The sequence below is a fragment of the Miniopterus natalensis genome, chromosome 16 (genome assembly GCF_054644295.1).
Source record: "Miniopterus natalensis isolate mMinNat1 chromosome 16, mMinNat1.hap1, whole genome shotgun sequence".
Taxonomy (NCBI): Eukaryota; Metazoa; Chordata; class Mammalia; order Chiroptera; family Miniopteridae; genus Miniopterus; species Miniopterus natalensis.
This window is the reverse complement of record NC_142096.1, coordinates 43235483-43247954: the sequence shown is the minus strand read 5'-3', so window position 1 is coordinate 43247954 and position 12472 is coordinate 43235483. Positions and strand designations below refer to the sequence as shown.

At 54.0% G+C, this 12472-nt stretch overlaps 1 protein-coding gene across 1 annotated transcript; it reads left to right on the top strand.

Annotated features, from left to right (window-relative positions):
• Nucleotides 1–259: 259 nt before the first annotated feature.
• LY6K (lymphocyte antigen 6 family member K) lies at nucleotides 260–3152 on the top strand. Its single transcript, XM_087825199.1, has 3 exons — nucleotides 260–338; nucleotides 813–914; nucleotides 2866–3152. Exons 1-3 carry the CDS (start codon nucleotides 260–262, stop codon nucleotides 3150–3152), a joined length of 468 nt encoding a protein of 155 aa, XP_087681325.1.
• Nucleotides 3153–12472: the final 9320 nt, after the last annotated feature.

The window sequence follows — 12472 nt, the reverse complement described above, 5'->3', positions numbered from 1 at the left end:
TAGGAGGTGTGCTGGGGGATGGGTGAGTGAATGCACAGAGTCCCAGGGCCGGTGAGGTCCTTGGGGATGGAGGGAGCTTGGTAATGGTGACAGGCCACCAAACACCAACAGGGCACGCCAGGCGCAGTCCCATGGGTGAGGAGCAGGTGGTCTGCCCCAGCATCCAGTGGCACTGGGCTTTGAATGGTGATGGACACACACGTGCCAAAGCTGACCAAGCGGCCCTGTTTCTCATGTCCAGGGCCAGACACCACTGGAGATGACAGTCCTTCTTGCCTTTCTCCTGGTCATGGGCCTGCCATGGGTGGAGACAAATGTCACCGTGACTGGAAGACAAAGTGAGTCCTACCATAACACAGACCCAACAGTAGGCTACGGTGCAAGAGTAAGGACCCGGGGCTCGGGAACCCGGAGGGGACCCAGAGCGGGAGAAGGTTCTGTGGGCCGGCACGGTGGATGGGAAGGGCACGGGGAAGCAGACCCATAGCCCTGGGGGGGCCTCTGTTCCTAGAGCAGCAGAATGTGAGATGCCAGGGGCGTGTGTGTGTGTGTGTGTTCCTGTGTAAGGTGTGGGTGTGCATGCCTGTGGGTCTGTGTCCCTGCTGTGTGTCTGGGTGTGGGTGTGTGAGGGAGACACACCCTATGGGTGCATGTGGGAAGCTCAGGAAAAAAGACAAGGAACTCGGGGGCCAGGGTGGGCTGTGGGGCATGGGAAAGATGGGACCCACTGGGGAGGGAGTGTGTGGCGGGTGCTTCCCTGACCAGTCTGGAGAACTGTAACATTCCACTTTCCTTTTTATTCCTCCTCTCAGGTGTACTGAAGTGTCACGTTTGTGAGGAATACAATACTTTGACATGCACCAGCGAGATGAAGTGTGAAGCAGACAGTACATTTTGTGTTACTGCTGTTGTGCGTAAGTAGAGCTGACTCTGAACGACACGGGCTTGAACTTCAAGGTCCAGTTACACAGGGATATTTCAACTGACCGTGCGGTTCAAACCCATGCTGGTCAAGTGTAGATGTCACTTTGGACATCTGCGTGCAAGGGGCCGACTGGAGTTATACATGGATTTTGACTGCACAGGGGGTCTGTGCACCTAACCCCAGAGTTTGTTTAAGGGTCATCTGTGTTTCAGATGACCCTGGGTTCCAGAGGCAGGTCCATTTTTTTAGGGTCTGTCTCGTTTTAGTCAATAGAGAGTAACTAACATGAAAATGACCCTTCATTTGAATGTGAAGAACCAAGTCCTGAGAAGCCAGAAGTGGAAGCAGGGCTGAGGGGGAGCCAGCTTGTGTAGGATGGTGATGACTTAAGAGCACACGTCGCTGGTCAGTCAAGATGGAATATGGGGAGTAAGAAGAGAATAGGAGAGATTCTGTACATTCACTTTTGGCTTTTTAAATATGTTTTTATTGATTTTTTAGAGAGAGAGGGAGGGAGAGGGAGAAACATCGATGTGAGAGTGAAACATCCTTCAGCTGCCTCCTGCACACCCCCTACTGGTCATCGAGCCTGCAGCCGGGCATGTGCCTTCGACCGGAATCCAACCCCAGACCCTTTGGTGTGTGGGACGATGCTCCACCAACTGAGCCACACCAGCTGTGCTGGTCATCCAATTTTAAAGAAAAGAGTAAGTTTTTGTCATTTCATATGTCCTGCTGAGAACAGCTTTTACAGGGGATGGACATGTTTAGGGCAAGGGCACACAGTGTGTTCTGAAAGGGGTGTGCACACTTTAAAAAGCCTGTAGCCCTGGCCGGTGTTGCTTAGTGGGTTGCGTGTTGTTTCATGCACTGAAAGGTTGCTGGCGCCATCCCCGGTAGGGGACATGCAGGAGGCAGCTGACCAAAGCACTGCTCTCACATCCACGTTTCTCTCTCTCCGTCCCTGTCCTTTTTTCTCTCTCTAAAAATTAATAAAATATAAATTTAAAAAAGTAAAAGCCTGTTGCCTCCAGTGACTCATCTGTGAGTCACCTGAGAACTTCTGGAAGGCCTGGCATCGGCGTTGCCCCCCACGGTGGCATTGTCAGGGCTGGAGATTCAGGTTCAGCTCTTTAGCCCCTTGGGGCGGGGATGGGGGCTTCCATGTTCCAGGAAATATGTGGAGGCTGCGATGAGGCTAAGCCTCACTTTAGCCTCCTGTGGATGTTGTCGCTTAAGCGGAGAAGTGATTGAAGTGATTTTCAAGATGAGGTGAAGTCATAGACTGACGAGTAGGCCAGCACCAAGCTGTGCCCACAGCAGGCTTGCAGTCACAGCACTCACACCCAGGCCCTGGGCAGCGGGCGCCTCACTGAGAGGCCAGCTCCAAGCCCTGGGCAATGGCCGGAATGGCCAGGAGTCCCTGGCTCCCGTGTGTCTGTCTGTGGTCACTGAGGCCTGAGCAGCCCTGTGTGAGAGAAGTTGAGGCCTCAGCCACCAGTACATTCCCAAACGGAGACCCCAGACCAGGTTCCCCGTGCACATGGACAGGCCAGGCTTGGAGGCGTCTGACGCCACACCGGCCAGGGCTACAGACTTTTTAAAGCGTGCACACTCCTTTCAGAACACACTGTGTGCCCTTGCCCCTAAACATGTACATCCCCTATAAAAGCTGTTCTCAGTGGGACATATGAAATAACAAAAACTGACACACACAAGCCAGAAGCCCCCAGAAGCAGCTGGGAACACAAAGGTCTGACCCTCTTCCTGCCCGGGGATGGCTCCTGCCTGCCCCCTAGGTGCCCTCTCTCGTGTGGGCCTCTGGGTGGGGGTGAGGGCACCAGAAGGCTCAGGGTTGTGCAGATACAGACAGAAACAGCACTGGTGCCACTGCTTTCAGTTCACATGGTTCCTTTCTCTCTGTCTTTATTTCCTGTCAGGAATATTTGTACGTTTCTTCTATGTTTCAAGGCAGTGCACGAAGTATTGTCCAATAGTTAAACCAGCTGACGTGCTTTCCAAGTCTTTTATACTCTTAAAGCCTACGCCCTTCCTCTATGCGAGCTGCTGTCGGACGGACTTATGCAACACAGATGCCCCAAACATCAGCGAGACGGAAGGAAACTACAAAGAAGTAGGACGAGCAGGTGACCTGCGGGGCGGCAGTGCTGGGCTGGTGCTGTTCCTGACACTCACCTCTGTGTCCCTGGGCCTTGGACTGTCCTGAGGCACAGAGTGGGCCTCCTGCATTGCAGAAGTGAAGTCGACTCCTGCAGATGGTGGAAGGCTATAGCATTAAACTTGTTTTCCCTTGATTGACTCGTGGTCTGACTTCTGAGGGGCCTTGGAATTGGAGGTAGGACAGGATCCCTGGGGCTTGGCCTGCAGCTTGCATTCAGAGCAAGGCCATGCCCTCCTGGAAGCAATTTTGTTTACAAGTGTCTCTTTGAAATCGAGCCCTGTGACTGTTTATGGCTAGCAACCACTCTTTCCTCGTCACCTTCCAGGGCTGCAGTAAAGGGGAGGGGTGCATTTAGAGGCTCTGGAACTTTGGGGGTCACAGGGTGAGTGGAGGAGGCAGAGTGAGTTGGGTGTGAAGGACCCTCAGCATGGGGGTAGTGGGACATCAGCCTAGGGCACCCTGTTATGGTGAGGGAGACCCTGTGGCTGCTCTTCCTCAGCTCTTCCTACCAGATTCCAGGAGACAGAAGAGAAGGAATTCTATCGAATGAACTTGGACTTCACCCACCAATGGCATAGGTGCGCGGGCTCACAAATTCTCCCACTGCCTTTGTCCTTCATCTGAACCTTGGGCCAGGTGGGCAGCTTTGCGGTGCACATCTTTCACACTTGATTTAAAGTGCAGCCATGCAAAGGGGGCCAAAAAGTCAGGCGCATGTTCTGCACAGAATAAATGCTTCTCCCCTGTGGTGTGGGCTGTGTGGGGCAGCCTGGGAACCTTCCAGAAGAGTCTCAGTGGCCCCAGAAGAAGGCAGGTGGAGCAGGCAGAGGAGAGTTTCCGTGCCATACGTGAGACACGGAGGAGGGCCATCTCTGTCACATGGCTCCTGAGGGTTGGCCAGCAGTCCCAGGACTGGAGAGCGTTTACAGTATCTGTTAGGCTCCCACCGTGTGCTCATTCTCTGCACGCTCAGCCTCCGTGCTCATGCCCTGCTGCTCATGCCGTCCCCAGGAACAGTGCTGCCCAGCTACTCCGAGTCCCAGCTGGGACTGCACTTGGGGAGCAGCACTGTGGTTAGGGCAGGCCAACGGGGGCGCTGCCCCAGGGGGAGCAGAGAAGCAGAGGTCAGCCTAACAGTGGAGCCTGTCGGACAGGTCAGGTATGGGCAAGGATGGGAGTATGCAGGGCCCCTCAGTGAGGGCCAGGGTCTTTGGTGACGTATTAGGAGCACTTTCAGTGCTTCAGTGGCGGGAGACATCAGATCATCACAGCATGAGGAGTGAAAATGGATTGAGGAATAATGGTACCATGTGACAGAGACTCCTTCTGGAAAAGTCACTGTGGAAGGAGGGAGACATAGAGGGTAGTGCAGGGCAAAGGATCGGGGTGGACGGGTGCTTCACGGAGAGCGCAGAAACTGGGTGTTCTCCTCTGTTCCCAGCAAGGGGGCGGGTGAGGGCAGCAGGGGCAGGCAGCAGGAGCCGCCCCTGCTCCCACAGAGGGTCCTCCTGTGGCACAGAGGAACAGGGCCCTGGTCAGAGGCCGCACTGCCTCCCACGACATAGCAGAGCCGGGGCCAGGCACATAGACAGAGGGTGGTAAGGAGGAGCCAGCAGGTTGAAAGCATTTGTTCCCAACAGCCTCGCTTTCTCGGTGAAGCTGAACACGGGAGAATGGCAGCAGGAATCGGGTTGGGTCTTCAGTGGCACGCTGGAAGCTCGGGGCAGTCCTGACGGGCGAGAGAGAAGGAGGTCCTGGCTGAGACAGCACAGGCAACATTACTCTTGCAGAGACCCAGCAGAGCTTGCTGGAGGGCTGTGCCCAGGAGCAGTCCCTGGGCAGGAGCAGAAAAGGCCAGGGGCCCATGATACCTGGGCTTGAGCCAGTCGGCAGGCACAAGGGCAGGAGAGAAGTGCAGTCCGTCTCTGGAGAGCAATGGAGTAATGACCTGTGGACACCTGGCTGGCTGGAGAAGGTCAAACCCAGGTGAGCAGTACAAGGCCAGGTGCTGGACAGCACCTGGGAGTTTAGAGCAGCATCTCGGCCATATGGAAGTGGGAGCGTGAAGGGTAGGGGGTTGTCGTCAGCAAGAGCCATTCGAGTTGGGCGGAGCGGCATGAAAGCTGACAAAGGGAAAGGGACGTTCAGTAAGGGACTCTGCTAAGCAGGCTGCTGTGTTCCTGAACAGCAGCGCAAAAGGGATGGAAATCCCCAAGGTGCAAGAAAAAAGTGTTCTTTCTGTGTGTGTGAAGGTCATGCAGAGGTCAGCAGCGGAGCTGTGTGTCCTGACAGGGACGCGGGCTCTGCTGAAAGCTGCCTCTGTGCAGAAGAACTTTGCCAAGGCTGCTGCCTTCAGGACACTTGCTTTTTTCTCTTGTCACCTAGAACCACAGGTGGGAGAGGAGACAAGGCACTAGGTCGCCATAGGAGAGGAAGTTAAAGTAAAAATCATAAATGAGGAACTTCAGAAGAGATATGCCCTACATTAAATATTAAACTAGAAAAAAGACACACTGTGCAGGAGACTTTTCTGGGTCAGTGTTGGCGCCACCTGGAGGAAAACATGGAGACAAGTCTGTCCTGAGGATTCAGAAACTCAGAGAGGCCTCTGGGGTTTGGATTTCCACTACCAGTTGATGCCAACAAACTCCAAGCCAAGAGATGAATGTCAAGAGGTCATGGGCTGGTTTCACTCTGTAGATACCTGGAAGAACACAGGAAAACACGCTCTGTAGGAATATACACTCACAGATTTTATTTCAATTGACATCTTCTAAAAAATCAAAATTTACAACGGACACATGAAAAAAAGAAACATTGAGTAAGCAGAAGCAGACACCGAAGGTTTCAAACGTTGGAAATGACAGAATACGAAAGAAAGAAAACAACATGGAAAAGTTGAGGAAAGAAACAGATGCCCTCAAAGAAATCTCAGGTGGACTTCCCCAACCAACCAACAAACAAAAAAAAACCCTAAAAAGTATAGAGAACTTCTAGAAATGAAAAACGTAACTGTTGACTATAAAACCTTGCAGAAGAAATTAACCAGAAATTGGTCTGTAATTAAATACTTAAAGAGTGGTGCTTTTTGATAAATGAAAGACTGAGATGGCCTACCACTGGTCCGTTATCACTAAAGGAACCCCCAAAACACTCTTTAAGGGGGTGAAATAAGCCTGGTGGGAAGGTGGAACGCAGAAAGGGTTCATAAACAAAGAACTGGGTTAACAGGAGGGGCTATGGACTGAATTGCCTCCCCGCCCCCAATCCATAAGTGAATGTCCTAATCCCCAGTGTGACTGTATTTGGAGTAAGGAAGTAACTAAGGTTAAATGAGGTCATGAGGGTGGGGCCCTAACCCAAAAGAATCAGTATCCTGCCCTAGTCAGTTTGGCTCAGTGGTTAGAGCGCTGGCTTGTGGACTGAAGGTTCCCGGGTTCGATGGGTTCGATTCCGGCCAAGGGCACATACTTCAGTTGCAGGCTCGATCCCTGGCCCCGGTCGGGGCTCATCCGGGGAGGCAACGAATCGATGTCTCTCTCTCACATCGATGTTTGTCTCTCTCTCCCTCTCTCCCCCTTCCACTCTCTCTGAAAAGCAATGAAAAAAAAAAAAAAAATCCTTGGGTGAGGGTTGAAAAGAAAAAAGAATTAGTATCCTTAGAAGATGAGATAGCAGCGAGCTCTCTCTGTCATCGCCACGTGAGGACACAGGGAGAAGGCTTCCTTCCGTCTGCAAGCCAGGAAGCGGTCCCTCCCTCACCAGACACTGAACCAGCCATACCTTGATCTTGGACTTGCAGCCTCTAGAATGTGAGAAATAAAGGCCTGTTGTTTCCACCACCCCATCTATGAGGTTTCGTTGTAGCCACCGGAGGAGCCCCCTAAGCCATGTGGGTCAAGGCCAATCAAAACGCACCCTGGCTAGCTAGCACAATAATAATAATTCCTGTTTTGGGAGGGGAAAGAAAATAAGATAGAGAAATAGGATACAAACAGCGTTAAGGCGGCAGGTGAGTAAGTTGAAGTGTTCTCTGTTTTTTGTGTGTTGTTCACAGGGAGGTTGTAGATACTATAGAATTTAGACATTGAGTCGGTGCCAAAGTGATGGAAATGGAGTTTTGACCTTCTGCATGTGTATGAGAATGAGAAGTGAATAACTGAGCGAAAACGGATCAAAGAAAGAAAAATTATCAAATAGTTGATGACAGAGCAGCCACAATACGTAATATCACCAGCTCAGAGAGATTATCAGGTGGAATTGTCTTAATCCAGAAAAAGACACACTAAAAACATAAGACCCCTGAAAAGTTCACCGTAAAAGAGGGAAGAAGAGACAGCAGACTTACACTATTAATTTCAAACTGACTGTAAGGCAAAAATCACTTACAGGCATAAATGACTAAATGTTCAACTCACCAGGAAAAACCTGTTTTTTAACAATTGAGAATTTATATGTAATAGAAGCCCTTCAAAAGGGATAGAGTAGAAAGTGTTACCCCTGCAAGGAGAGACTGATCAACCCAGAAACAGCAGAATACTGAAACACATCTCTCCAGATAATAGACCCGAAGGCAAAAGTTCAGTAAGAGCGTTGTTCAACAAACTGAATTAATACACGGACATTACACCCTGCACCCAACAACTACAGAACAGGCTTTCCTCTCAAACACAAGACAACATCATGGACAATTTTAAGTACTTTAAGTGGAACAGTTACCAAAATTCAGAAAACCAACAAAACCCCAAAACTTTTTGGGATAAAGCTAAAGCAACATCCAGGGGGAAACTGATAACCACTTCCAAAGGTGAATGCTTCTGATAGTTAGTAATAAGAATAATGGAAATCAGTTAAGAGAAAATTATAAAGTGGCAGAAACTAACGAAATAAAACTCGAGGACACGACGAAAGGAATGAGAGCTGGACTAACAGCAGATGAGACACAACCCAAGAGAGGGATTCAGTGCACAAGAAGAGTGGGTCGCAGAAATCATCCAAGTGGAGCACGGCTGCGTTGCTGCTGCTGTTTCGTGTTGTTGGTCCTCACCCGAGGGTACTTTTTCTGTTGATTTTCAGAGAGAGTGGAAGGGAGGGAGGGAGAGAGACAGATTGAGAGACACATCGATTGGTTGCCTCTTGTATGCTCCCGGACCAGGGCCCGATCAAACCGGCAACTCGGGTAGTGACCTTGACCGAGAATCGAACTCTCGACCCTTCGTTGCATGGGCCGACGCTCTGACCACCGAGCCACACTGGCCAGGGCTGGACCAGGACCTTTTTTAAAAGAACGGAACGTACAGAATCCAGCTGGATCCTGGGGACCAACGCGCAGCAGAAGGGCTACCAGATGTGTGTGCAGCTGTCCTCACTGGCACGTTTCTTTACCAACCCTGTCAACACCCTTTGTGGCATAACTCTGCAGGCCCTTCAACCAAAGGCTGGGTTTATTTCCCTGACCTTGACTTTGGGCTCCATCGTGTGACTTGCTTGCTGGGGGCAATGAGCTGTTAGCAGATGTGACCCAGCAAAGCCTTGACACGAGCTTGTGTGGCTGGGATCGCCGTCATATGCCTCTAGCGCTGTCCTGCGAAGGCAATGCCCACTCACCCGCCGGTAGCAGGAGGAGGAGGAGGCCCACATGTAGCAGAACCATCCCAGCTGACCCAAGACCTGTGGTGAGAAGTAGATCTGCCCAGCTGAACCCAGCTTCTCTACAGACACACGGGTGACAATGACTGATGCTTTCCCTCAGGGGCTTTGGGGCCGCTGGGTGGGCCGAAGAAACTAACGATAAGGAGCATCACCAAGAGGAAGAGAAAGAGATGGACAGACACAGCATTTCAAGGTCTAGGAGCTAACAGTTTTCCAATACCCAGCCCCGCTATCAATACCCAGTACCATAGATTTAAGACAGTCTTAAGAAATTGAAGCAGGGTGGGAAAAGTGACACCCAGACACACCGTCGTCAACCTGCTAAACACCAAAGACAAAGAGAAAACCTTCGAAGCAGCCAGAGAAAACAGTCACAATGCTAAAGGGGCAACAGGACGACTAATAACCGAGACCCAAAGAGAGAAAATAAGCCACGAGAGACAGAAGACAATGGAATGAGAATGTCAAGCTAGTGGAAGGAAATAACTACTAATCTAGGACTTTGTACAAAAACAAGAATGTCCTTCACAATTCTACGGTGAAGACAGATTCAGAGAAACAATCTCAGAGAGGATAACACCTTGTACCACTCTGGAAAAATATAGGAGGCAGAAGAAAACTGATCTCAGCCCTGGGCTGGCTTGGCTCATTGGCTAGAGCGTGGGCTTGCGGACTGAAGGGTCCTGGGCTCCGTTCCGGCCAAGGGCACTACCATGGTTGCAGGCTGATCCCCACCTCAGTCCGAGGGCGTGGGGGGCAACCAGCCCATGTGTCTCTCTCACAGCCATGCTTCCCCCACCCCCTCCTCCACTCTTTGAGTAAAGCAATGGAAAAAATATCCTTCCATGAGGATTAAAAACCAACAACAAAGCGAGGGCGGGGGAGAGGGAGGGGCGCCGCAGGCGGCAGCTGCGGAAACGCCCCGCCGGGAGCGCGGGCCCAGGGCGCCTGGGGGACGGGGGCGAGGCCTCACCTGCGAGGGCAGCGGGCCGGGCGGCCCACGGGGCAGGAGTCCGCGCGCGGAAAGCCTAAGCGTTTTGACATGAACGCGAACAGGCAGCGATGGTCCAGAGAACTTGACTGACGGACAATGAAACAAACTTCGCGCGCCCCTGACAAGAAAATACACAGAAGACCTGGCGCGGCTCCCAGGCCCCAAGACCGCAGCATGGCGCGCCCCGGGGCTGTGCTTCCCCTGCCCTGCATCGGGACAGGGCGGGTGAGGCTGCGGCCGCCGGGCCGCAGCGCGCAGCTGACCGCCGGACTGCGGGCCCTGAGCAGCGCCGAGGCCCGGCCGCAGCGCGCCCGGCGGCGGCCCAGGCGCGGGGACTGCTGGGATCGGTGGCGTCCCGGGGGCGGGCCTCCCGGGCCGGCCCAGCTCCCATCATGCTTCGCGCAGCTCCTGGATCTGTCGCTCGGAGTCCCTGTGGCGGCGGCGACCGTTGGGCCAGCGCGGAAGGCTCCAGAGGCCTGGGAGCTTTGGGAGGTCGGGCGGTAGGTTCCAGAAGGTCAGGGAGCGGGAGGGCGGGGTTCCGGAAGGCCAGGCAGCTGGGGAGCAGAGGGGCGCGGAAGGTTCCAGAAAGCCTGGGCGCGAGCCGGGCGGGCAGCCCCGGGCTCAGCCCTGGGCCTCCGGCTGCTGTGCGGGGCCTGGGGGCGGCCCTCGGGCAGGCGCCTGGGCGGAGCTGGCCCGCGCCCTCGGCAGGAGCCTCGGCCCGCTGGCACCCCAGCCTCCGCCCGGCCCGGGGCCCCCGCACCCGCGCAGCCGCACGGCACGCTGTCCTCACGCGCTTGCTGGCCTGCACCCTGGTCTCCTTGGCTACAGGCTCCTGGTCCTGCGCAAAATGATGCTGCTCTGTGCCTTGCTGCTGGTCCTGAGGTCTGCGCTCGTGGCGCAGGCGGGGTGTAAGTATCTGCTCTTCCTGGGTCTGGAGGGGTGAGGCTGCACCCAGTGAGCAGCTGTCTTTGGAAGGGTTGGCATGGACTTCCCAACACCTTGCCGGCCGACAGCGCCGCTGTCAGGGCAGTAGTTAGGCACAGGGGGGATCTGGAGAGTGTCCCCGAGCAAGGAGAGCAGCAGGAGGGAGAAAGCCTTCCTCCAGAGCAGCCGGCGGGGGGCGGGGGGCTGCTGGGCGGTCCAGCTGCAGGCAGGCCAGAGCGGCTGAGTCCCAGGAAAGCTGGGAGGGTGCTGGCCTCCTAGGACTGTCAGGCCGTCTTGGACACGTGGGCCGCATCCTCAGAGCATAGGGCTTTGGCCGCCTTGGGGCGTTCCCTAGAGCCTGTCTCTGGGAACAGGTAAAGCTCCTGGTGTACTTGGCTTCTGCCCAGGGATCTAGTTGTGGTGGGACTCGGAGCCCAGGAGCCCTGAGCCCTGTGAGCCTCAGGACATCCTCAGAGGCCCAGGGAAGGGGGCAGTGGGCTGGTACCAGGGTGGAAAGTGCCTGTGTGAGCAGGAGCCCTGTGCTGCTTTCCTTTCTCTCAGGGACCTATAGTCTGAAATGCTACCACTGTTCGATCATAAACTCCTTTGAGTGTAGACGAGTTACGATATGCGACTATGAAGTTAGGCGCTGTTTGACAGTCTCGATTCGTAAGTACCTGCTTTTCTTTTCTACACCTTGTGAATTAGTCACCTGCCTGAGCACTTTCAGGGGACAGAGCCAGTCTGTTTTTTCTCTGCATTCAGTTGATGGCCCCGGCCTGCTCTGTCCCCATCCTGAGAGCATGTTGTCAGGCTCTAGGCTCAGCCCAGGACAGAGCAGTGTGAGCCGCCCTGCAGACACGTGCCCTGTGAGGTGTGGGGGCAGAGGACACAACTCCATGGGTCCCCAGCGGCTGGGAGTGCAACCGACCCTCAAGGCCTCCACCCTGCTTAGTCCCTGGCCATGCAAGCAGATGTCCCAGAGCGGCCAGGAGGTTCCTGGTGACCAACTGATTCTGGTTTCTGCAAGGGCTTCCAGCTAAGCAGGCCTAAGGAGTGGCTGCACCATGGACTCCTCGGAACAATGTCTACCACACAGTAGGCCAAGCTTGGGGTCAGGGCAGAGCCTGACTTCCAAGATGCTTTTGGCTCCTACTCAGAGGCACTCATGCTCTGAGAAAGGCGTCCCTCTCCCCAGGGCCCTAACCAGAAGAACATGCACAGCCAGCGACCAGCAAGTATTTCACTAACCCTGCAGGGAGGCTGGTCTGGGGCCTGCTCAGGGCCTATCTGCGAGCCCGTTCTCCTCAGCATCTGTGAGCTCATTGTCCCTGTGCATGCCAGCCCGTGTGCAGAACAACTCTCTGGTTGCCACCTCTCCCTTTTACCAACTGCCATCACCCTGTGGGCATCTGCCAATGTGGGACGCGGGCAGGAGCTGAGGGCATGTGCTCTGTTCCTACAGTGGGCACCTTTTTTTGTGCATGCTCAGCCTGTCAACATCCAGTGTGTGGCTCGACGAGCCCCGTGGTCCTTATTATGATCGCAAGACACCCTTTAGCAGTAACTGTGAGGAGACTTGAACAATGAGGCTTATTACTTACAAGTCCTGGAGCTTCCAGGGCAGGTGGGGGCACACAGCGAGGGCGAGGTCGTGGGTAGGTAGAGAGCTTGCAAGCACGGGCCTGGGGTTCTGCTTTTATTGCGGTTGGGGGGAGGCTAAGGTTTCTAGGACTCATTCCCTTTTTTTCTTTTTTTAATGTCTTTATTGATTTGAGAGAGAAAGGGAGAGGGA

Bases quoted from the DNA above. Each gene is read 5' to 3' on its own strand.
- LY6K (XM_087825199.1), top strand. From the start codon at position 260: ATGACAGTCCTTCTTGCCTTTCTCCTGGTCATGGGCCTGCCATGGGTG. The intron at 339-812 runs GTGAGTCCTACC...TCCTCCTCTCAG, and splicing joins CACCGTGACTGGAAGACAAA to GTGTACTGAAGTGTCACGTT. The intron at 915-2,865 runs GTAAGTAGAGCT...ATTTCCTGTCAG, and splicing joins TTGTGTTACTGCTGTTGTGC to GAATATTTGTACGTTTCTTC.